The sequence below is a fragment of the Pteropus vampyrus genome, unplaced genomic scaffold (genome assembly GCF_000151845.1).
Source record: "Pteropus vampyrus isolate Shadow unplaced genomic scaffold, Pvam_2.0 Scaffold85, whole genome shotgun sequence".
In the NCBI taxonomy this organism is placed as follows: domain Eukaryota; kingdom Metazoa; phylum Chordata; class Mammalia; order Chiroptera; family Pteropodidae; genus Pteropus; species Pteropus vampyrus.
Genome location: NW_011888866.1, coordinates 797,859 through 823,031, shown reverse-complemented (window position 1 = coordinate 823,031; position 25,173 = coordinate 797,859). Strand labels below are relative to the sequence as shown.

The 25,173-nt window shown below is 46.5% G+C and overlaps 2 protein-coding genes across 2 annotated transcripts in view; one reads left to right on the top strand and one right to left on the bottom strand.

The window, feature by feature from the left end:
- Window positions 1-16,797, top strand: part of ZNF609 (zinc finger protein 609) — a 173,374-nt gene extending 156,577 nt beyond the window's left edge. The window contains exons 4-10 of the mRNA XM_011363341.2: window positions 4,841-4,928; window positions 5,669-8,006; window positions 8,869-9,232; window positions 10,865-11,040; window positions 11,287-11,503; window positions 11,981-12,059; window positions 12,358-16,797. Of these exons, the coding sequence (XP_011361643.1) occupies window positions 4,841-4,928; window positions 5,669-8,006; window positions 8,869-9,232; window positions 10,865-11,040; window positions 11,287-11,503; window positions 11,981-12,054 (3,257 nt within the window). The 3' untranslated portion in view covers window positions 12,055-12,059; window positions 12,358-16,797. The remainder of the gene's footprint in view (window positions 1-4,840; window positions 4,929-5,668; window positions 8,007-8,868; window positions 9,233-10,864; window positions 11,041-11,286; window positions 11,504-11,980; window positions 12,060-12,357) is intronic.
- Window positions 16,798-19,040: 2,243 nt separating this feature from the next.
- Window positions 19,041-23,193, bottom strand: OAZ2 (ornithine decarboxylase antizyme 2). The gene is given in 6 exon segments (XM_023532578.1): window positions 19,041-19,430; window positions 19,690-19,775; window positions 20,586-20,761; window positions 22,034-22,114; window positions 22,116-22,191; window positions 23,183-23,193. Coding segments are annotated over 6 exon segments (561 nt in total). The 3' UTR covers window positions 19,041-19,299.
- Window positions 23,194-25,173: the final 1,980 nt, after the last annotated feature.

The window sequence follows — 25,173 nt, the reverse complement described above, 5'->3', positions numbered from 1 at the left end:
CCGTTGCAATAATTTAAGGAATTCTTGGGGCTGGAGAAGTGGAAGTAGTGAGACATGGTAAAAATCTGGATATATTTTGAAGATTGCGCCAACAAGATTTTCTGACTGTCAGATGTGCGGCTTGAGAGTAAGAGAAGTCAAGTAAAACTCTCGTTTTTGACCCGAGCACCTGAAAGGATGGAGATGCCATTACCTGACATAGGGAAAACTCAGAGCCAGTTGTTGTAGGGGTTGGAAAGTCAGGGGAAGCTCAAGGGGAGAGCTCAGTTTGGATTACGTTAAGTTTGAGATCTCTATTTGGACATCAGATGGAAATGTCAAATTTGAAATTAGATATATGAATCTGAAGTTCAAAGGAAAGGTTGGGGCTGAAGATATAAGTTCAAGAGTCATCACTTAGACATGAAGAAGCAAAAGACTGAGGAATGACCAGAGAGATAAGAGGAAATCCAGAAGAGCATGGTGTTCTTGTCCTGGAGGCCAAGAGAAAGAAGTGTTTCAAGGAGCATGAGCGTACCAAATCCCTGAGAGAAAGTATGTGCTAACAGAAATGGTAAAAATGAGGGCCTGGGTATAAAATTTACTCTTTCCACTATCTTGCTTGGATCAGTCTTGAATATACAACTGTTTTGAGGTTTCGAATTGTCCACTGAAGCAAAGCAGTGCTGTTTTGAGATTAGGTTTTGTCTCAACCTTGTACTTTCCTGAGACCTGGGGGAACTTGACTGTTGCTTTATACCTAAGTCATTTCTCTTTTACTTTGCTCCAGTGTTCATTACTTTTAAGGAGGGAGGGTGTACCCAGTACTCTAAAACTTAATGTTTAATGAGATTATGTCTGTAAGACTCTTGGTAAATATGAAGCTAACCACCTGGAGAAACACAAAGCACTTTTATTACTACTATTTTTAGCATTATTATTATTGTCTTCAAACAAGACAAGCCTTTCCATATTATGTGAACACTTTTTCAAAATAGGAAGCTTTCTAAAATGAAAACCAATTTTTCTCTTTCTCTTCAACCTACTTTCTGCCCTAAAGCTAGCCCCTAATAGAGAAACTAGATCTGTTAAGTGTTATTTTCTGCTTTTTCCTTCCTTTCCTCTTATTCTCCCAGCCATCTGAACTGGGAACCTTGTAGGAAGAAGAGTTACACTTAAGAAAAATGTGTTTGCTTTGACATTTAAACAAGCCTCCATTTTGTTTTTCCATATAAAATTTTTTCTCTTCCCCTCTCCCATTTCCAGCACTCTGTCTGACCTGTCTTCTTTTGAGCTCATTCGTTATTGCTAAGGTCTGCAGATTATACCAGAGGAAGAAGACAGATTTATAAATGTGTTCCTGCCCAGCTGTTTCAAGAGTAGGACTAACATTTGTCTTCTAATTATATGCCTGCTCTCTATATACAGCTCTGCTCATCTGCTCTTATTAATGAGGTGCCTATCTCTATGTCTTAACTTGTCTAGAAGTAAATGGACTCTGTTCCTGTTCAAATTGGTTATGCAGTAATCAGAACGGGCCATCACTGGTAGGAGACATCCATTTGAATTCACTTCGCTAATAGCCACAGAAAACTTAGCCTAATTGCTTTCTTAGGTTTACCATTTCCCTTAAGATGCCAGAGCCCTAGAAAGGGATAGGAATCCTGTGCTTTTCCCCTCTGGATCTCTGTTCACTGTGCCACCCCTTCCCCCCCCCCCCCCCCCCCCCCCCCCCCCCCCCCGCAAGTCTGTATTATTTTTTTTTCTAAGATGAAGATAAAGGGACATTTTAAGGAAATTGTGTAAAAAGAATCAGAATCCACTAGAGATAGCTGTGTAATTCCTTAAAGATCTGACGACTAATAAATAATGAGACCTTTTGTAAAGTACTTAACCTTTGTGGGTTTTCATTTCCTTATTTGCAAAATAGCTTTAACAATCCCTATATATGAGGATTGTTAGGATGACTGTGCTTTCTCTTTATGGCCTGCTTTGTTCAAAAAGTGATTTAAGGCTGTAAATATTCAATAAGATAATGAGTATGAAAATACCTGGCACATAATAAGTGTTCAATAAATGTTTGAATTAGAATCCAACTGACTAAACCAAAGTTCTTTCCTGCCCTAATTTCATTAAATTGAGACTTCCTGGTAGGATCATCCTTTTTTATTTTCCCAGCAGCTCCCTTGTCTTATCTGGTTTTATGATAAAGCATCCTAAAATCTGACTCCAAAGAGAGCAGAGGCTAAATAAGATCTTATTTAAAGGCATGCCCAAGAGTTCAGGGCTCAAGTCCTGATACTCCATGGTTCTGTCTAAGCATTCTCTTTGTATTGTCATATTGAAAGCCTACTATGGGTACTATATGTTAATTATCTAATAATCTTAAAATTTGTTTCTCTCTTAATCCTATGGTATTAATTACAAATCTGAGATTCATAGAAGTTAAGTGACTTGTCCAAAGTGACACTGTAACAGAGTGAGAATTTGGACTAAGGTTTTCTAACTCCAAGTCCAGTGATCTTTAGAAAGCATTCTTCATCAAAGAAGAAAATGAATATAGGTGAGTTACTACAGGTAGGCCGTGAGCCTAGAGTGCTGATTTGTATGTGGCCAAGACAAATAAAAGGCTAATTCTAGAGTCCTCAGACTTATTCTCTAGATACATTACATAGAAAATGTGCCTTGGGACCTCCAGTCAAAATGACTTACTCTATTCAAACTTTTGACACATCCCTTCTGTTCCAAACACATAGTAGGAAGTAAAATATATAAAGTGAAAATCAAAGAACATATTTGGGCTCAAAAACAAAATAACCATCTCCATGGACCAAATATAGAAGACATACAAATCACTAAGACTGAAGCTGTGGGCCTCTTGGCCTCCAGATTCTGGAACAGAGAATGGTGCCTGAGAAATGAGTTCCTAAGCAGTAATTAGGTACTGAAAATACCCCCTAAAGAGGTAGAATTTGAGGCCAGGGGAGTGAGATGCCAACCTCCAACCAGCCTCATGAAAAGAGGTTTTAAAAACTTAATTGAGCTGGGAGGAGGGAAACCTAAGGAGTTGTGAAGAAGTATGTCAAGCCGCCTGCTGGCTTAAAGATTAGAACTATGATACCCTAAATTTCTTCTAATGGCACAGGCTATTAGAAGACCTGTTCAGACTAGGTCCTTAGGGGACTAGATAGAAGAAATTACAAACTATAAAACAGAGAAAGGGGGAAATTAGTAACAACAACATCCTACTCAAAAAGAGCCTGCAAACCAAAATTTTATCTAATAGAAATCTAAGGCTAAGAAAGATAACCAGTAAAATTAACCATGACTTCCACTTTGGGGAAGATGAAGTAGACATACTTTTCCCTATTTCTCACACTAAATACAACTAAAAACATTGTCAATAGCTCAAAAGGTAAAGAAGAGAAAGCAGACCAAAAAAAAAAGCAGACCAGCTAGGGACCTCAAGACCTAAGGAATGATATGGTAGTGAGTTCCTTGAGTTTGCTTCATATATCCCAGACTTGGAGCTGAATGTTATACTTAATGATGAAAGACTGACTGTTCCCCCACTAAGAGTAGGAACAAAGCAAGGATGTCTGCTGTTGCTACTCTTATTCAGCATAGTGCTAGAAGTTCTAGCTAGCGCAATAAAGCAAGAAAAGGAAATAAAAGGCATACAGATCAGAAAGGAAGAAATACAACTATACTTATTTGCACATTACATGATTGTCTACACAGAAAATCTCAGTAAATATGCAAAAAACTCCTAGAACTAATAAGTGTGTTAGCTAGGTCGTAGAATACAAGATAAGCATACAAAAATCAATTGAATATCTACTATATGCTAGCAATGAACACATAGGCACTGAAATTAAAAATATAATTTACAATAGCTCAAAAGAATGAAATACTTGGGTATATATTTAGCAAAACATCAATAAGATTTGTATCCTGGAACTACACAATCCAGATAAAAGAAATCAAAGATCTAAATAAATGGGAAACATATAGTAAAGTTGTCAATTTTTCCAAAATTCCAGGAAGATATTTTGTAGATATAAATAATATTATAAAATTTATACAGAGAGGCCAAAGGAACTAAAATAACTAAAACAGTTTTGAAAAGAAGAATAAAATGGAAGAAATCAGACTACCTGATTTCAAGACTTATTATTATATAGCCACATTAATCAATGAGACTGTGATATTAGCAGAGAGATAAACACCCAGAACAATGGAACAGAACCGAGAACTCAGAAGTAGACACACAAATACACGCAACTGATTTTGACAAAGGTGCAAAAGCGATTCTTGGGATGAAAGATAGCATTTTCAACAAGTAGTATTGGAACAAATGGGCATCATAGTTTAAAAAAAAAAAAATCTCATATAAAAATTGACTCCAAATGGATCAAGGACTTAAACAGAAAACTGTAATAAAACTTTTAGGAAAAAACCTAGAAGAAAATCTTCAGTGGGCAAAGAGTTCTTAGACTTTACACCAAAAAATGGCACAAAATCTTATAAATCATTGAGCTTGGTGGTGGGTACCTGAGTTTTGTTAGGTTATTCTTTGTATTTTTTTAGTATGTTTGAAATACTGCATAACGTTTAAGTTATGAAAATGTGCCTTAATTAGACCATGAAATCTTTTTAACTATTGCCCATTCTAAGGGGCCCTAGTAGTGTCCTAGGCAGTTCCCACAGAACTATTAGCCCAATCCTGTTTATCCCATCGGGACCCAAAACATCCCCTAAACCCTCCTACAGGAACCAAAATGCTACTCAAATAGGAAGTACATTTCTTAGTGGCCAAAAGTATTTCTCTTGTTTATATCTGAGTCTTCTTATCTTCCAGGGATGTTGGTAGTGAATGTAACATGGAGGAACAAGACATACGTAGGTACACTTCTTGACTGCACACGGCATGATTGGGCACCACCCAGGTAAGCACTCTACAGCTTTTTAGTTTGTGTTAGTCTGAACCACCCTAATCAGTGATCCCTTATACCTTTATCCTGCTAAAGCTGGATAGCTTTTAAAAGACACCCAACTTTTAAAGGACATAATAATATAGAGACAAGGGAAGATACTATATTCATCTAGTATTCAAGGAGAATAAATGAATTAGGCATTGATAGGTTAGGTAGAAATGGAGAGAAGACCCTATTAAGCCTTTGGAATTACTGAATTCTGATTGCTAGCTGTAGTCACCTTGAGACTAAGGCCATAGCATCTGCCTATGGGTGAACAAACATTCATTGATGATATTTTTTTTGATGATAGTTATCTCTCAGAATTTTAAACTCAAGAACATTTCAGTTTTATAAACTCCACTAGAGTTTATATGTGGATTTCACAAGGGTATTTTCAAATTGCAGTTTGATCTTAAGATGGATATTTCAGTGAATGGTACCTTACAGCTTATTCCTAATCTTAGGTTCCAGTTAGCCAAGATTTGGGGAACCCAAAATTTGGGGAATAATTTACAGCTAGTGCGCAGTTAACATCCTAGGAGCTCACCACTTAATACAGTTCCCACACTTTCAGAAGTTCTTTTAACAAATTATATTCAGCGAAAATAACAGTTACCATCTGGACAGTTCTTCTGGAGACTGCAGCTAAACTGGTTTGAAGATTTTTTTTAAAAAAAAATAATATCCTGTTGTGTTTGTCCTTTGCCAAGGTTCTGTGACTCCCCAACCAGTGACTTGGAAATGCGAAACGGTCGGGGCAGAGGCAAACGCATGCGTCCCAACAGTAACACACCTGTCAATGAGACAGCCACAGCCTCTGACAGCAAAGGGACCAGCAGCAGCAGCAAAACCCGAGCAGGAGCCAATAGCAAAGGCCGTCGGGGCAGCCAAAATTCTTCAGAGCATCGCCCACCTGCCAGTAGCACCTCTGAGGACGTCAAGGCCAGCCCTTCCTCAGCAAATAAGCGGAAAAACAAACCCCTTTCAGACATGGAACTGAATTCTAGCTCAGAGGACTCCAAAGGGAGCAAACGTGTTCGTACGAATTCCATGGGCTCAGCCACTGGCCCCCTCCCTGGGACCAAGGTGGAACCCACTGTTCTAGACAGAAATTGTCCCTCCCCAGTCTTGATTGACTGTCCCCACCCAAACTGCAACAAAAAGTACAAGCACATAAATGGACTTAAGTATCACCAAGCTCATGCCCACACAGATGATGACAGCAAGCCAGAAGCAGATGGAGACAGTGAGTATGGAGAGGAGCCCACCCTCCATGCAGACCTTGGGAGCTGCAATGGTGCACCTGTCTCACAAAAAGGTCCCTTGTCCCCTGCCCGCTCAGCTACCCCCAAAGTTCGGCTCGTAGAGCCCCATAGCCCTTCTCCTTCAAGCAAATTCAGCACAAAAGGCCTCTGTAAGAAGAAGTTGAGTGGGGAAGGGGACACAGACCTCGGAGCCTTATCCAACGATGGCTCTGATGATGGACCCTCAGTAATGGATGAAACAAGCAATGATGCCTTTGATTCTTTGGAAAGGAAGTGTATGGAAAAAGAAAAATGTAAGAAACCCTCTAATTTGAAACCTGAAAAGATTCCTTCCAAGAGTTTAAAGTCAGCCAGGCCCATTGCCCCTGCCATCCCCCCACAGCAGATCTACACCTTCCAGACAGCCACCTTCACAGCAGCCAGCCCAGGCTCCTCCTCAGGCCTGACCACCACAGTGGTCCAAGCCATGCCCAACAGCCCCCAACTGAAGCCCATTCAGCCCAAGCCCACTGTGATGGGAGAACCTTTCACAGTCAACCCTGCCTTGACTCCAGCCAAGGACAAGAAAAAGAAAGACAAAAAAAAGAAGGAGTCTTCAAAGGAACTCGAAAGTCCTCTGACCCCTGGTAAGGTGTGTCGAGCAGAAGAAGGCAAAAGCCCATTCAGGGAATCATCAGGAGATGGGATGAAAATGGAGGGGCTCCTAAATGGCTCATCAGACCCCCACCAAAGCCGATTGGCTAGCATAAAGGCTGAAGCTGACAAGATCTACAGCTTCACGGACAATGCCCCCAGCCCTTCCATCGGAGGCAGTAGCCGCCTAGATAGCACTACCCCTACCCAGCCCATGACTCCCTTACATGTAGTGACCCAGAATGGAGCTGAAGCCAGCTCAGTCAAAACCAACAGCCCTGCCTACTCTGACATCTCTGATGCTGGGGAGGACGGGGAGGGCAAAGTGGACAGTGTCAAATCAAAAGACCCCGAACAGTTGGTTAAGGAAGGGGCTAAGAAAACTCTTTTCCCCCCTCAGCCACAGAGCAAAGATTCACCATATTACCAAGGCTTCGAGAGTTACTACTCTCCAAGTTACGCACAGTCCAGCCCAGGGGCTCTGAACCCCAGCAGCCAGGCAGGAGTGGAAAGCCAGGCCCTGAAGACGAAAAAGGATGAGGAGCCTGAGAGCATAGAGGGGAAAGTGAAGAACGATGTCTGTGAGGAAAAGAAGCCGGAGCTGAGCAGTTCCAGTCAGCAGCCCTCCGTCATCCAGCAGCGTCCCAACATGTACATGCAGTCCCTGTACTACAACCAGTATGCCTACGTACCCCCCTATGGCTACAGTGACCAGAGCTACCACACCCACCTCCTGAGCACTAACACGGCTTATCGGCAGCAGTATGAGGAGCAGCAGAAACGGCAGAGCTTGGAGCAGCAGCAGCGGGGACTGGACAAGAAAGAGTTGAGCCTGAAGGAACGGGAGGCAGCACTCAAGGAAGAATGGAAGCAAAAGCCGTCGATTCCACCCACTCTCACCAAGGCCCCCAGCCTAACAGATCTGGTGAAGTCAGGACCCGGCAAGGCTAAGGAGCCAGGGGCCGACCCTGCCAAATCAGTCATTATTCCCAAGTTAGATGACTCTTCCAAACTCCCCAGCCAGGGCCCAGAAGCACTTAAAGTGAAGCTGAGTGAGGCCAGCCACCTAGGCAAGGAGGCTTCTGAAGCTAAGTCAGGTGCTGAGTGTGGCCGACAGGCAGAGGTGGATCCAATACTCTGGTACCGACAGGTAAGTGTTCTGGGAGGAAATAGAAGTACTGTTTGATAGTCTTCTCTCTTCCTTACAAATCAGGGTTGACCTGATGTAGAGAGTCAACAGAATACAGAGTAATCTGTATTCAGAATATAGGATACAGGAGCAATCTATAATTTTAGGGATTCTTTATTTTTGTAAATCATTTTATTGTTTTTTAAAAAGCACTTTTACATCAGTGAAAGGTGTTTTTCTCATTTGACAAGAGAGGCCCGGGTGAGTTAGCTTGATTCGTCTAGGGTTGAGACTTCGCTAGCAGAGCCAGAACTGGAGCCCAGGTATCTCGATTCCTCCCGGTCCAGTGTTTCTTCCGCTGTTCGGCTCCTATGGAATGACTTAATGGGGATCTCTCCATTTTTCAGAGTAGGCCAAGAAGATTTTATAGGTAGAGTTAGAACTAAGAACTTGGTCTCACATCTTGCTCTGCTCAAGAGCCTTAGAAAGTCTTCTCTTTCTTCTTGGTGCCACAGTTAGACCTTCTACTCCTGAGCTTGCTCTAAAGAATTGAAACAACCTAGATATCTCTGGAAAGGGAGCCGCTTCTTCTATTCAAGGAGTCATTTCACCAGAATGCTTATTCTCTCCTAGAGAAGACCCACTGATGGGTTTTCCCTTTCTTTCCCCACATCTTGTTTCCTTTTGTGCAGGGAGGGGACAGGCTTTTTAAGCAGGAGGGACCACAGTTCATTGTGAACGAAGATCAGTAGAGGCCACTGATCACACTCTGCCCCAAGTGTCTGGTATTATCTGCTCTGGTGTTTCTGCTGGGACTTTGGGCTTGCATTTTCTATTTCTGTCATCTGTACAGCGCTCGGTGCTCATTCTGTGATCGTTGCAGGAAGCAGAGCCCCGGATGTGGACATATGTTTATCCTGCCAAGTACTCAGACATCAAGTCAGAGGATGAGCGGTGGAAAGAGGAGCGAGACCGCAAATTGAAGGAGGAAAGGAGTCGGAGTAAGGACTCTGTCCCCAAGGAGGATGGGAAGGAAAGCACAAGTGACTGCAAGCTGCCCACATCCGAGGAATCCCGCCTTGGGAGCAAGGAGCCCCGACCAAGTGTCCATGTGCCTGTGTCCTCCCCACTCACTCAGCACCAGTCCTATATCCCCTACATGCACGGCTACTCCTACAGCCAATCCTATGACCCCAACCACCCCAGCTACCGGGGCATGCCTGCTGTGATGATGCAGAACTACCCAGGTACAGCACCCTCCTTCCAGCCGGTGTTCCATTAACCAGGAAGGGAAATGAAGCAGAGATTGCAAAAGCACAGCTTTCTTGCTCAGCCCTAAGGCTTACTGAGGCTCAGGTAGTTGGCGGCTCTTCTTTGAATGTGACATTCTGTGAAGTGGCCACTCAAGCTTCTTGAATGACCCCTCATTACAGTCTGTGGGACCACCTGTCTCCCTTGCCCCAGCTGGAGGGTTGCCTCTCAGTCACTTTTCATGGATAACTAAAGGTAAAGCCCCCTCCCCACCGCGGCCGTCTTCCCTCAGCTGGGATTTTTAAAACACATATTCTGCATGTTGCAAGGTGCTAGGCACTGTGCAGAATACCAAAAAAAATGAAGAAGACTGGTTCCCTCCCCTCAAGGAGCTTGCCACTTAATTATAGTGGGAGAGACACATGGAACAAATAACAGTCCAACCAGGACAATGCATGTGTTCATTTGCAAGATCATGTTCAGCTATATGGTTAGAAGGCCGGTTGAAGTCAGACCGGGGGAAATCTAATTAGAAAATAAATGTTCGGCTTGGGAAAGATAAGCTCTTTACCAGCGATCCCCAACCATTTTGGCACCAGGGACTGGTGCTCCTATGAGAATCTAATGCCTGATGATCTGAGGTGGAGCTGAGGCAGTGATGGTAGCGCTGGGGAGCGGCTGCAAATACAGATGAAGCTTCGCTCACTCACTTCCTACTGTGCGGCCCAGTTCCTGACAGGCCACGGACTGGTACCAGTCCACGGCTCAGAGGTTGGGGACCCCTGCTTTACACTACCATCCATGAGTTCTTGTGGAGGGGGGCACAAAGTAGGACTTTGTGTTTTTTTAACTCATTAGAAGAAAATGCTCTTATTCAACTCTACTCACTGATTTCTGTTGCCTGAAGAGCCATGTGGGGTTCTTCTGGGGTAGAAGAGAACTTCTTTCACTCCTTAAACCTCCTACCACCCAACAGGAGAGCAACCTAAATAGTTGTTAGATTTTGGAGGATCATTCTAAGGCAAACTCTAAATAGGACAAGTAAGCTTTTCAGATGGATAGGAAATTGTCTTACCCTGTGGTATTCCTTTCTACCCCTATTCATCTATATAAAAATCAGTTCCATTTGACAAGTGCCTGCTCAGGGTCGAGCACTATGCTGAGTGATTTGTGTACATTATCTTATCTAATCCTCCCACCACCTTATGAAATAAGTACTGGTATCTTCTTTTGATGGTGAAGAAACTGAAGCTCAAAAAGGTGGTTAATTTGTTCAAGGTTACCCAGCTGCTAAGTCTCAGAAGTAGGATTTGAGCCCAAGGCCATAGGCCTCAAAATCCTATGATGTCTCCACTTTATTATATCATCACCCTAAGATAAATCTCTGAGACTAGGGCTCTAGGGAAGTTGATCCCCCAGAAACTGGGGGCCATGTTCCCAATATCCCTGAGCTAGCTTTGCCTCTAGAGCTCAGTAAAGAAAGGACAAACTAAGAGTCTCAGCCTGAAGACAGTGGTAGAAAATATCTCATCCTGTGCCTAGGGAATCTGATGCCTGCTTAGCCAGGCTCACTAGAGCAGAATTACTTCTACCTTTCCCATCTCGTTAACTGTTATATTTCTCCCCAGGTTCCTACCTACCTTCCAGCTACTCTTTCTCCCCATATGGCAGCAAGGTCTCAGGGGGTGAAGATGCCGACAAGGCACGAGCCAGCCCCAGTGTCGGTTGTAAGTCCAGCTCAGAGTCCAAAGCCCTGGACATCTTGCAGCAGCATGCCAGTCACTACAAGAGCAAATCTCCCACGGTAAGGGAAGTTCAGTGACACTGGATGTTACCAAAAACCAAGAGGGCCAGAATCAGCATCTGAGAGAAGGCGAGCAAGTTCAGGTCCTAACCACAGTGTGGTCTGGCTGACTTGACTTGGCTTCTCCAAGCCCTCCTTGATTCTTAGGTGTCCTCCCTGTTTAAGGAGTCCTGATGTGGACTCTGGGCATCTTGCTGTCGTGTGTGTGTCTCACAATAGTGCTTTTGTCTCTGCTTTCCCTTCCAGATAAGTGATAAAGCTTCTCAGGAGAGAGATCGGGGAGGCTGTGGGGTGGTCGGGGGTGGTGGCAGCTGCAGCAGCGTTGGGGGAGCAGGCAGCGGTGAAAGGAGTGTAGACCGGCCCCGCACCTCCCCTTCCCAGCGCCTGATGTCCACACACCACCACCACCACCACTTGGGGTACTCATTGCTCCCAGCACAGTACAACTTACCCTATGCAGCAGGTAAGCCTCATTTCCCCACTGCCTATCTTTTTAACTCCATCCTAGTAGTGTTGCCCACAGCAAGGGCCCCCAACCCCACCACGGCAAGATTTTTTTTTTTTTTTTTTGAGCTTCAAATCTGTCAGAATCCTAACCTCCTGCAGACCATCATTAAAGCATATGACATTTATTTCCTCCCTTGGAGCTTGGGGACTCTCAAACTCCTCTAGAAAATTGGCTTTGATATTCAGAAGAATAAGGAGCAGGTGTTCCCACAGCCAAAGAGAAGCAGGCAACTGAAAAAAAATGGAGCCTTAACTGTTTATCCCCAGCAACTATATCTGGCCAAGTAGAAGTTTTTGTCAGCACCCCAAAACTCGGTGGAGCTGAGAATTTAAGGAGGAATTCCTCCCAATCCCCACCCTGCTGGTAAAAAGAAAGTGCTTAAATCGGAGGGGTCTAGGAACGTTGCACTAACACGCCCTTCTACTCACTCAGGGCTTTCTTCTACCGCCATTGTTGCCAGCCAGCAAGGCTCAACTCCCTCACTCTACCCACCCCCCCGGAGGTGAGAATGGTGAGTAACTTTTCAGTTTGGGGCAGCACGTAGAGCAGGGATAGTTGGTACCTGGATCACAGAGTCCCTGTGGAGCTTAGATGAGGGATAGCTGTGTGGGGTCAGCGATCTGGAAATGGTGGAACCCTGACCAAGCCTCTGTGCAAGCCTTTCATGAAGCCGTTGCATCTGAGAGGAGTTCAGATATGTCCCCTATGGAGACCAAGACCAGCCTCCCCTGCCATTCATTTTGTTGGAGCACCACCTTGTGGTTGTCATGCGGGCAGGCTGAGGTTATCTGTCAATGTTTCCCTTACAGAACACCAAGTGCCCGGATAAAGTCAGCCTCACGGGCCCGGACTGGCTCACCCAAGGAGGTGCTGGAGGTGCCATTTAGACATCAGTTAAATGGTGTTGATCATCTTGTTTGCCGTGTTCCCAACATGACCGAAGGCAGACCCTTGGCTATCTCGCCTCCACCAGACCCCCGGACTCCCTGACCCTCCCTCTTCCTCAGGAGCTGGAGAGCTGGTACTTAGCAAAAATATTTATTCTCTCGGCCACAATTGTGACTGTTGTGGCCTCTGTGGAGATGAAGGCACAGGGAGCAGCCCGGGGAACGTGGCCTCGGCCCAGAGAAGTCACTGCTCTGTTCCCCAAACCCCTGGCCAGCTGCCAGAGGAGTACCCCCCAGGGAGGGACCCCCAAACACTGGGTAAGGTCTGAAGACAGCACAGCAGCCATACCCCTCTCATCGTCATTACCACCATCACCAGATCCTGCATCTCCCCAGTGGTTTGGGCCCTGGGAACCGGCAGCACGTGGAGGAATTAGAATCTCAGGAAAGTTATTGGGGGCTGTTTTCTCTGTAATTGTGAAAACGAGGTTTTCAAACGTGAAGACTTCTCCCCTCTCACATGAGCACATACAAATGCTCAGAGCCCAACCTGGAAAGGAAGACCGAGGTGTTTGCCCTACCATGGCCTTGGGCTACCTGTCAGGCAGAGGGCCAGGGGTCCCCACACCAGCACAGGGCTCCCCAGGAAGACTGGGAGTAGGCTGGAGCTGGAGCATGAATGGAGTCTGTGAAATAGAACCTGCATTCCCCCGCCCCCCGCCCCTCCACCCCCCCAGCTAAGTCCTGCTGCTTCTTAGTCCCCAGCCCCTTGCCCTTTTCTCTCTTCCCTCCTGACCCCTTGGTGCCTTTCCCAGGGGCATCCCCATGCTGATCTCTCCTCTTCTTTTCCACTGCTTGGCTCTTAAGACTCGGGCAGGTAAAATAGTATTCCCCGGCATCGGGAATTCAGAGCCTGTCAGGTCACCTGAGGGTGAAGCCCAGGAGGCAGGCCCTTGGAGCACCCAGCAGTTCTTAGAGATGTCCTGTCCATTCAGCCATCTAAGTGTCCTCCTCATCTAGGGCCACAAATATATACAGCCCAATTCCTCTGTATACAAGTACATGATTTTCTATATCTCAGTCTATAACCCCGTGTGTGCCAATACAAGCCGTGTTTCTTTGTAACACATTTTTTGTTTTAGGGGCCACTGACCATGGGAAGTTACATGTTCCTTAGGCCCTGGGATGACACATCCAAGCCATTACTCCTCAGAGCCACAGAGTGTACTCAGTAGAGCTCTGCTTTGAGGCAGCAGACGTTTCTCTGTTCTCCTTAGAAATGCAGTCTCCCAGTCCAGGCGCTATGCTCTCTACTGGGAAAGGGACAGTGGGTTGCTAGCTTTATTGGAGTCACTTCTTCCCCACGGTGTGGGGAGCTTTAACTCTTACTTTGCTTTTGAGGTATCATCCCTTTTGTTCTCTCTGTTCTCCTCTCCTATCTTTCCTTGACCTCTAGAATGAGAGAGAGAGAAAGACTAACAGACACCAGCTTAGGCTAAAGAGGAGTATTTGTGACCAGAGTGCCAAGAGTGACCATCAAGACCAAGGACTTGGCTCTGATGGTGCAGGGCACAGAGGTGGAGGGCAGGAAGCACAATGTCCAGCAGAAGCTGCTTTCCAGGATCCCCGGAGCCCTGCTCTAGAGAGGCTTAGGGTCATTTGCCCAAGAGGAACCTCTCTGACTATAGACCTTTCCCTTAGGTTTCATGTTCTTGTTTTCGTTCAAGTTGGGTTCTAAGCCCGTCCAAAACACTCAGTTTTAGATCTCTTAGCAGGCCCTCAAGAAGCCTCCCTCTCCCCCATCATTCCCTTTGCCTCCTGGTACCCCAACGGGCACTGCTTTAAGCAGTGACGTCCCTTTCATCTATGGAAGTGGTTGGTATGGACGCCTTCACCCCATCTAACCTGAGTCACCCCCACCAAGAGGATGACTGAATTTCAGTGTGATTATGCTCTCCCAGAGTCCTGTAGGGATAGAGCCAAGGGCCCATCTCTGTTCCTGTTTGTTTTTAAATATCGTTGTTTTGTATCTGTAGCGCTGGCTTACAGCGTGCTCTGTACATATTGTAAAGAAACCGTTTGGAGTAATTTTTTCCCATTGGGCAGGCATGGCTCTGCATTTCTGCCCTTTCCACTTTGTTCTATAACGCAGAGAAGAAGAACTTCCGTATTAATGGGGCAGCCTTGAGTTCTGCAGAAGGGAACAGCTTTTTCTTTTCTTTTTTCCTTAAAAAAACATTTGGCCTTTGGACCCTTCTATTCAAGTCTCCCTTTGAAGAGTAGGAGCCGAGCTGCCCAGAGAGCAGGTGAAAGTGATAATGGCAAAATGGCGCTGCCTTTTCCTGATCCTTGATCCTCCTGGTCCCTGATGCTTGCCAGGTCCAATCTTCCCTCCCTGAAATAGCACAAAGCAGCAGCAGCAGCAGTGGAAGAAACATCTTTGATGAGTGCTGCAGTAATGGATTTGCTGTCCACCTCAAGCCTCTCTACATTGGGAGGAGGAATACACGCGGGGATGTACTTGTGGCACCCATGACCTGGTCAGAGGGTTGAGACATGCAGCAAGGATTCCCATCCCACCCCACCAGCAAAGGCTGGGAAAGTTTGCTGCTCAGGGCCCAGACCAGACCACCAGACCAGACCACCAGACCAAGCCTCTCTCTGAGCCACCCTTGCCTAGGCTTCATGCTAGACATCGCTCATCGGGCTCCCCACAGAGAAGCTAGAGAGCCTCGTTCCCCAGGTAGGACAGTCAAGGCTTGGAGAGCCACTCTCCAGGATTCACATCTGCTTCTTACTCACTTAAGGTGTGTCAGTTCCCTTCATCCCCTTTCCCTGCCTATTCATGTGTATGTACATATGTGAAATTTCCTTCTCTTACCTCACTCTCTGCACACATCTCAAGGTCAAAGGACCACATGCTAAAGGGTTAAAAGGACACCCCATTAAACGAAATGATAATTCTTGAATCTCTTCTCTCCAGGCTCCAAGGTAGGGGTGGGAGGACTCGGCTTCAGGCATGGGAGGGTAAGACTGCAGAAGGGCTAAGAGTTGTGTATGGGCTTTAAGGTCACCCACGTCACTAGGTATCCCATATACCCCATCACCATCCCAGTGTCTACTCTGATGCCCCTAAGATTCAACTGGGCAGCTAGTTGGCCCCATAATTCTGGGCCTTTGTTACTTGTTTTATTACTAGGGCATCCCAGGAAGCTTTCTGATGATCCTCTCCTATGGGCCCCTCCTGGGTCAAGCCCCTCCCAAGCCCCATCCCCAGCCCCTCCTGCCCCAGCCCACCCGCTTGCCTTGGTGCTCAGCCCCCCATTGGGAGCAGGTTGGGGCGAGCTGGAGGCCCGGGCTGGAGGGGCAGTGTTGCTGTTCATAGCTTTTGTTCCATTGGCGTTGCTCTGTTGAATTTAATTTCAGTCTTCCTGATTCTTCCCTTCTGTAAAGTGTACATTACCAAGTTCCTTGTTTTTTTATATATATATATATAAATATATATATATATACGAACTGTACTCTTTTTGCCTTTGTACATTCGGGCAAGAAGAGAAAATAAATCTTTTTAAGAGACAATCACAAATCTGTGAGGGCTGCTGGTTATTTCTCCTGGAGTTTGCTGCTGAGCTGCCTCCTCCTTCCTCCCCACCTTTCCGTTCTCCCTCAGCTTTCCTGATCTTCCTGGTCCTGCTCCTTATGCATCCTCAGCTCCACCTTCCCTGGCTGATGGCAAGCTGTTGAATCCAGTGTCCGGAATACCTACCCTGCAGCCCTTTCCTGCCCAGCAGTGTTTCTGGCTCGGCCACTGGCTTACCCAGGAACTTTACCCTGTCCTGGCCTCTCCTGTCTTCCCCCTTAGATCCCATTCACCGAAGTGGCTTTGGACCCCTGGGTACCTACCCTGGGACCTCCCAGAGACCCTGGCTTTGGACACTCACCTGTGAAACTATGCAGCTGGGAGCTAAGAGTTTGCACTACTTCAACCTGCCTGGGAGTTAGAACAAATGGTTTTTTAGAAACAAGTGGGAAACTCCCCACTAACACCCCAGATTCCAGCCTCCAGAGTGCTCTGATCCAGAATCATTCCCGGCTGGTGGACTCCTATGGCTTCCCCATCAGAACAAGTGCTAAGGGTTTATGGGTCAAGAGCATTTGATCAGAATTTCAAAGAGTTACATTTTGAAATAGCCCAACCAAATTATCATTCCATCTCGTGAACTTTCTCCTGATTTCCTCCTCCCATACTTTTTTTTCCCTTTCTCTCTACTTCCTTTTCTTAATTGGCTTTGGAATTGAAGTATATTTTTAAATTATTTGTTGTATTTATTGAATAAAGTTTTTAATGTCCCTGTTCTTAAATTTAGACTTAGTTTGCCTTTCACATCTCTCTCCTCCCACTCCATCATCCCCCCAAAATATCCCTTCTAGGTCGCTTTTTTAATTGGAGTGCAGATTTTTGGATACCATATTTCTTTCCTGTCAGTGGTATTATCTAGCAAATGTTTTTCTTTTTAAAGGGAAATCTTAGAACTGAGTGCCTCGGTTTCCAATTCAACCCTTCTGACTCTGGCTGTATTAAAAAGGATCTACCAGCAGATGGCAGCAGAAACTCAGACCTATTTCCCGTCCACTGTGCTAGCAGCTTTGGGGACAACAAAGGCCAGAGTTTTGTCTTGGTTCTGTAACACCCCCCGCCTGTCCCCTCCTCCCCCCCACCCACCCCCATCTTGTAGATTCCTTGGGTTTAACATCTGAATCCTAAACTGCCTACATTAACTTGGCCATTGTCATGGATCTGCTCTAAACCTCAGTGTAGTGACCATTTTTCAATCACTGCCATTACACTGCCTCTAGGGGTCATCTGCTCAATGGAGAACATCTTCAAGCCTTTCAGTTGATTCAGTTGAATGTCTCTAGGCCCAGACCTTCTACTAATATTGGGGGGCGGCGGGGGGGAGGGAGTGACAGTGCTGAGCTCACTTCTTTTAATGAATACCAGGTGGGGTCCAAGGTCAGTGACTCGGCCCAGTGTGAAAACACAAGCAAGCTTCACACAGAACAATGTGAAAATGGGCTAAAGGCTCAGAGAAAGTAAAGACAGCCACAGATAGTTCCAGCAGATAGTTCCAAAGCTGTAAGAAGTAGAACAGGCACCAGCACTTCACTTGGGAAAACAAAAGGGAAAGGAAAGAAATGCTAGGAATCCCTTGGGAAATTAAGAGAGAACATAGGTGAAGAGGATTCTAGCCCCCAGTGCCACTGAGAGCTCATCTATCAGGCTGGTGGTACAGGGAGAATGGCAGCCATGCCTCAGGGCACTGGACTCCAAAAAGAGAATACTACTCTATTTCTATAAGGAAGGTATTTTCTGCCTCCTTCAGACACTTCCAGGAATGAGAATGTCGGCTCCATGCAAAAGCCAACACCTGGCTTCAGGACCCAGGCTTCTATGCAAAAGGACGAACTAAGACCAGCTTGACTCCTCGGTATAGTCTCTATTCTGGATGAGGCTGCTGTGCACACACTTGTGTCTCTAGAGGGCTCTGGCAGTGTTTCCCAGACTCCTAGCAACCCCACATTTTGCAGTGTAATGTGGCCCCAGAGACCTTGGCCAGTTTATCTGTCCTGTTGCACTACAGCTTTTTCCCTAAGAAGCATGTATCACACCCCTACAAGGTTAGGCTCTAGACTCAAAAGTCAGTGGTAGGAAGCTGGTCAAGATACAGGAATAAAAAACAGGCCAACCTTAACTTTAAATCAGTTTATTGACACAGTAACACAACACACTTGCCTCCCTGACACCCCCAAGCCCCCCTCACCCAATCTAGATCTTTCCCCCTTCCTACTCCTTGGAACAAGCTGTTCCTTGAAAACAAAAAAGGGCAGGCCACTTCAGCCCCAGTGCCACCCCGTGGAGCCAGGGTCTCAGGCACTACTCAGAACCTGCTGGGGGGAGGGTGCAGTTAGCACTATACTCAGCCAGGCAGAGGCATCCAGTCCTAAAGAACAGGTTTCCCCACAGCCCCCAGGCCCTGAGTTGCTATTCCTCTTCCTCTCTGCTCGTTGTGACCCTAAGAAGGAGACAAGCTGGGGCCTGGGCCTGCAGCCAGAAGCAAAAGCTCCTGGCCGCGATTTGAGAATTGGAGCTTGGCTAGTGTTTTTTAAGGCCCAGGCACCCCCCAAAAAAAGCCCTGGTGGTGGGAGTGAACTTCAGTGCCCCTATTTAAAAAGCACTTAACATTAAACAGATTAAGCCAGCTTAACCAAATGCCAGAATAACACTAAACTGTAAAGGAGGGGTCAGACCTTTCTCCAGGCCAGACACAAATGCACACAGAGAAGCCTAGGTGGAGTGTCAAAAAAGAAAACTTAAGGACACTGCCCAAGGGCTAAAAAGCCTATACTCAAGAGCCCCTGGGATGACAGGAAGCAAGGAAAGAAAATACACTAGTCTTAAAAACCAAGAAAGAAAGCCCAACAGCTAGGGAACCTGAGCCTGACAGTGCTGCCCACCAGCCCCCCAGGCCTTGCCCAGGACCCAGACAGTCCCTCCCCCTCCAGGCAATGTCCTCCCCTAGGCTAGATAGAGCACATCACACAGCGCAGTTTAAAAAGCTTCTAATGCCAGTTCATAAACATCTTCATTTACTATTGGTGATTACATGTGAATAATATGTTTATACTGTTCTTTATGGAAAACAATTTCAACGAGTCAACTCCAAGAACACAATAGGTAACCCTTACCCCGAGCCCCTCAGCGTCCTTCCCTAGACAGCAAGGAGCCCCCTCCTCTGTCCCAGGGCTGCCTAACTTCCCCTCTTTCCCCACTGTGGCTCTTGGACAAAGCATCCTTTATGACCATTAGTCCTCATCGGACAAGTTCTGGTCCAGGGGGTAAACCATGAACATCACATCTGGCCGAGAGGGGACACAGGGATGGCCTGGACGCACAATCTCAAAGCCCAAGAAGCTGAAGGTCTTCAGGAGTGGAGCTGCAGAAGAGACCGTTTTAAAAAGGAATCTGGTAAATATAAGGGCAGGCTCAAATCAAGGAAAAACCCGCAACAAAAATGGAATAAATAACCCCTAAGCCTTCACTAGAGACCCTTCGGGCACTACCCTCCGTCATATGACTGCCCAGGTTCATACAACAGACTCAAGGACCCCACCTCACTGAATAGGAGCCTCACTTTCCCCTCCCCAGTCCCCCATTTACTGGGAAGCAGGTCTCAGGCTGCTTTGACTTCTCACCTCTGTCTTCCCGGCCCTTCCTGAAGCAGATGAAGACGTAGTTCACTTTCATCTTCTCTTCGGCAAACTCTAGCAGTGCTAACAATCTGCAAGAAGCAAAGAAAACTCAGGCCCACTACCACCTCTCTAGACTTCCCACCTACCTACCCTCCAAAAAGGCTTTTCTGAAGCTTACAGCTACATTATAAACAGAAACCTCAGGGAGGAGGTTCCCATTTCAAGAACCTAGGAGCCCCAAGTTCAGAAAAAAGACAAGCCACAATCTCTTTAAAAATATTATTGAATTATCTCATCCTGAAATAGGGGTTCTTCCTCTGAAATTAATCAACTTAACTAATGCAGTTCACAAGATAGTATGGGGCCTAGGGAGAGAACTCAGTTTTTCAGGGGCCTTCCAAAGGTGCCAAGTTTGATAATGGCCACCTGCCACTGAGGACGACTCTGGGCCCTAACTGCCGAAAAGGATTTCCTCAAGAGTTTGGAGTCACTCAAGAGAACTCCATCCTCAGGAACGTTTCTCACACACCTGGCTGCTTGGAGGGTTTTGCCCAATCCAATGAAATCCCACTGGATCTGAGCTCCCTGGCCTTTCGAAATGCATCATTCTATGGTGGCTCAGGGAGGATTTGATGTCTGTTGGGAAAAGTGAACGAACTATGGAGCGATTAATGACAGGGATTTGGTTAATGTGATAATGATCTGATTTAATTATAACCCAGAGCAGGCCTGTTGAACTGGCTAAAAATAACCTGTTACAAAATGGTATCCGCTTGAGAGGCCTAGAGCTAGGGGAGAAGGCAAACTCTCTGCTTCTCCCCAATAAGCATATGCCGTCCTCTGGAATGGGACCTGCCTCCCCATTTGTTCCTTCCTGTTCCCCAGTCCTTGTTCCTTACCCTTCTTTGCTCCCATCAGCTAATAATCCATCTGGGATTTCTACAAACAGGCTCTGGCTGGACAGGACTGCATCCCAGGAAGAGACCTTCACCTCGGTGACCTCATACTGGAAGTGGACGATGTGAGGTTTTCCATCGTTCACAGGGAGGTCCTGGGTCACAGTGAGCTTCTCGTCCTGGGAGGAGATCAGGTCAGGGGACCATGTCACTACTGCTTCTAGTCACATCAAAAGCTCCCTAAGTGGTGCTGGGAGTCAGTCCCCTTGTGCCAGTCTCAGGGTGGCTTGGGACAGGGGGCACGCTGAAAATGCAGAGCTGCATGCTGGCTACAAGGAGCCATCATTCATCGAGCACTAAGACCAGCTGATGCTGGCTTAAAAAACCAGTGTGATGAGAAAGGAAATATTTGCCAAGTGTCCACCAGATGCCAAGTACTGCACAAGGTGCTTCCCATTTTTCAGTCACCACAATAAGCATCTGAGGTAGGTGTGAATACTCACATTTTAAATCTGAGATATTAGGGGTCCGGAACAATTGGGCAACTGACCCAAGGCTCCACGGCTAGTAAATGGCAGAGTTGAGATTCAGACCAGGTCTCCCCGACTCAAAGCCCATGCTTGTCCCCGCTCCCCCAAACACCGTGCTCTTTCCCATCCCTCTCCGAAAGAAAAACATTAGAAGCAAATGAGAATGTGTGTGAGGGCTTGTCTGGGGCCCAGATCACCCAAAGCCTGCTTCCAGGTGGACTGTAGGGTCCACATTGTGACCTTGGCCACAATCTCAAGAGACCAGAACTCGGCCACCCTGCTACCCTTCAATGCTAGTCTTAGGGACATGCTAAACCAATCTCTAGGCCTCAATCAGAGGAGATTAAAAGCCAGCAGAGGGCTGGCTGCTGCAGCCCAGCTCACTCCCGGGGCAGATTCTCAAGGTTCTCTAAAGCCTCTGGGCTGGGCCCTGTGCTGCCAGGGTCACAGGTGACTGAGATGCAAGGCCCCTTCTCCCTATCGCTCACTTGCACACGACCTTCCCCCACTCCCCAAACTGATGAGAGACCAAATTCAGGATGTCAAGAGGCAAGGACAATGAGGAAACCGTTCCTCCTGGCCTGTGGTATTTCTCAAGAGAAACTAAGGAAAGAGTAGTCCCAGAAAGAGCCCTCCCACTCCTCCCACTCCCCATTCTCCCTCCCATTCTCGATCCTGAACTAGCACTTAAATGCAGATCACCAATCGGAGAAGATGGCAGGATGTTTGCTTGGTGCTGGTATCCTTCTAGTATTCCCGCAAAGCCACAGAGCAGCCTCGCTTGAAAGTGTCCTTCCCAATTCCCCTACTGGCTGGGCCAGAGTCAGAAGACTAGGGAAAGTGATGATTGCCCTTAAGCAGCAGCGCAGTGGACTCTGAGAAAGCTCTGCTCCAAAACTTCTGCCCCAGAGTCCTCCTTACCTTATATATTAGAGCTGAGAGAGAAGGATCCCTGCCGCCCCCTCGCCCACCGGGGATCTTCGACAGTGGGTGAGGGGCATCAGGAGCACCACAGAGGCCCCGGAACAATGTGCCTGCAGCACTGGAGCTGGGGACAGTTACTCAAAGGCAAAATACTACTGCAAGAGATAGAGAAGGTGAGAGTAAACACCAAGACTTAAAGATTTAACTCAACATCCCACGGCAAGCCCGGCTCTCCCTAAACAAATGCTGCAAGGCTATACCACTGGCCCCATTTTTTGGCTTCAGCTTTCAGAACTACTACTGCTCTCTTAAAAGGCAAGAACCCACCATCCTGCAGAGGCATAAAGAGTCCCGGAAGGGCTAAGGGAGTCTAGCTGGATATGTGACCAGGAGAGCACCTGTCAAACACCATACATATCTCTGTGGTGCTGGCAGACCTTGGGAGGAACCAGATCCTGCCTTGCCTGCTAGGCCTACATCCCTCTGCCTGCCCTCCAGTAGCCCCTTTCCTTATCCCAACCATGTCTCAATGACCTATGTGGCAAAAGCCTACACAATCACTTCAGGCTGGAGAGGCCTACGGGCCTTAGGAAGTCACTGGGCTGGGTACCATGTCCCTGAGGAACTCCCAAGGTCACTTTTCCAATGATGCCTCCCCGATCTAAACAGAGGAACCGGACAGAAATCACTTACCCAAGTCCGTCTAGGGTCAAGAACTGAATTAAATCCAGGGATTTGGCTCCCAGAGAGGAAGTACACTATAATACAGTGTATTACGGTATCTTGAGTTTGTCCCTGGTGTGCCACCAAACGCTGGGCTCCCTTGCCCTTTGCTAGAATCTGACCTGGGCATTGGAGTTTTGGTAATGTTTGACATGGTCAGAATGGACACTTGGGTGCGTATAATATTGGGAGTGGGGGAGCTTGCTGGGAGGAGGTATACATGTTGTGACCTAAGTAAGGAAGCCAAGAATCATCTCCAAGTATGTCTGCCCACTGACCACCATGATTTTTCAGGTGGACCCAAAAGGGCTCCAAATCTACTCCACTGCCTTCTCTGAGTCCAATTTAATGGCTCCTTAGGCTGAGATGTAGCTCACTACATAAGCCAAGGGCAAGTGAAGCAAGGAAAGAGGTAAACTGTACATGTACGCCATGACTCAGCCATTTGACACAACTGTGCACATCTCTTCCCAACTAGGCATCTTATGGTGGTAGCTTGAATCAGCCACAGGGGATAGTATTTACACCACAGAAATTAGCAAATGCTATAAATCAAGGCTTTTTTTCCCCCCTGAAAAACAGGGAAAATAATGTGAGGCACCATTCTTTTCACTGTCCTTTGCCTTATACAGCATGGCATGGCATGCCAAATTTGGGTTTTTCACTTAGAGCAACAGAACTGAACTCACAACTAATGTAACAGTGGTACAATAGCCAAAGGGGCAGCTCACTGAGACCTTCAGTACTAAGAGACCTGAATAAGTATTCCAGCTGTGACAGCAAGTCCAAACATATCACTGCTCTAGCTCGGCTCCTCTGTTCTCTGGATTTCAACCAGGGGCCTGAAATCACACTTGGAAATTTCACTGGGAGATGGCATTCCCAAGTCAGTGCCAGTGGGCCTACAGCAGCAGCAACACCTGGGGGTGGTAACCACATGCACCACCTCCTGCCTCTTCTGCAAAGTCTCAGGGCATCCTCATCTCTCCCATTCCTGGCCTCACCAAAAGATAATACAAGAAGGGGGAGAACCAAGGACTATACTACTGTTTTCAAGGACAGCACTTATTTTGTACTAGGAATAGTAAGTTGTTATAGTCCCCTCTTCTAGTGTGTTAAGGGACAGAATAATAGAATGTCCAGGCTGGAAAAAGTATGACAAGAGTTTCCCCAAGCAAAGGCACACACATGTCCCACATGATATGGTTCCCTTCCCATTCCCTAGTGACCACTTAGGGCCTCTGGAGAAAGCTGGCTTGCCTGTATTGGTCAGTGGAGCTATCAAGAACTGAGCAAACCTGTGGGTAGACAGATGAGATGTAGCCTCATATACCAGAACTGCGTGTGTTCACAAAACCATCATGAAGGCCTTTGCAGTTCTAAAACTCTGATGCTAACTCACTTCAGACTCATAACTTCCAGAGAAATTATTCAACGGTGCTTAGATAAGAGGGCTACATTCAACTCCTGCCCTGCATTCCAACCACCACCTTGATTCTGAGCTAATTTTTACTTGCAAATGGTAGAAGCAATGGGACGAACCCACTGCCAAATCAGAATTAGGTGGGTTTTCTTTTTCATAGACCCAGAATCCCCTTTGTCTTCCTAGAAAGAATCCCTAGGGCCTGCCCTGTGTCCAGCACTAATCTATGAGCTCATGATAGAGCTGGTGTCCTGATCTTACTTCTCAAATAAATGCAAAAACTCGATTCCATGGTAACAAATCATTTACTTCCCCACTCACACACAAGGATCCTGGAAACGCTTTCCTCCTCCCCAACAAAGTCTGCAGAGAAAGCAATTGTGTATGTGAGTCGGGGTAGAAGGGTATTACAGGCCCCAACCCTAGTATCTAGTTCCAGTTCCCCAAGAGAAACAGCTGGAATTGGGAATTAGCTTAGTAGACAGTAGATCACAATAACTGTCTTCATTGTCCACCATAATGGATCCGATGTAGTTTCCTGCTGTTAATGGCATATTGCTTCTCTCAAGAAAACCTGTCATTTCTGAAGTGAGAAGGAAAGGGAGATGGGCACAAATGTGGCTAAAGAAATTAAGTGGCATAAAATTGTCCAGCAATGGCCTTCTCTCCTTGTATTGACTTGTGTTCAAATAGTATTGTGGCAAAGTATGCCACCAACCTCTAGGAAAAGCAAATCCTGGAAGAACTTAAGCACAAGAAAAGTGGCTTCTAAACACAAGTCTTCCTGTCACAGTATCCAAACCAGGTTAAGTTTCATATTCAGTTCAGTTTTGTTTCTATTGGCTCCAATGCCCAGCTTTTTCCACTCCTTCCTCACTTCCTGCTCACTCACTGAGCAGGGGCAGGACTGGTTTAATCTCTACCACCAAAAGAATGATTTAAGAAGCTGTCTAGAGGCTGAAAAGATCTTGGCTGATCATGGAGCATCAAA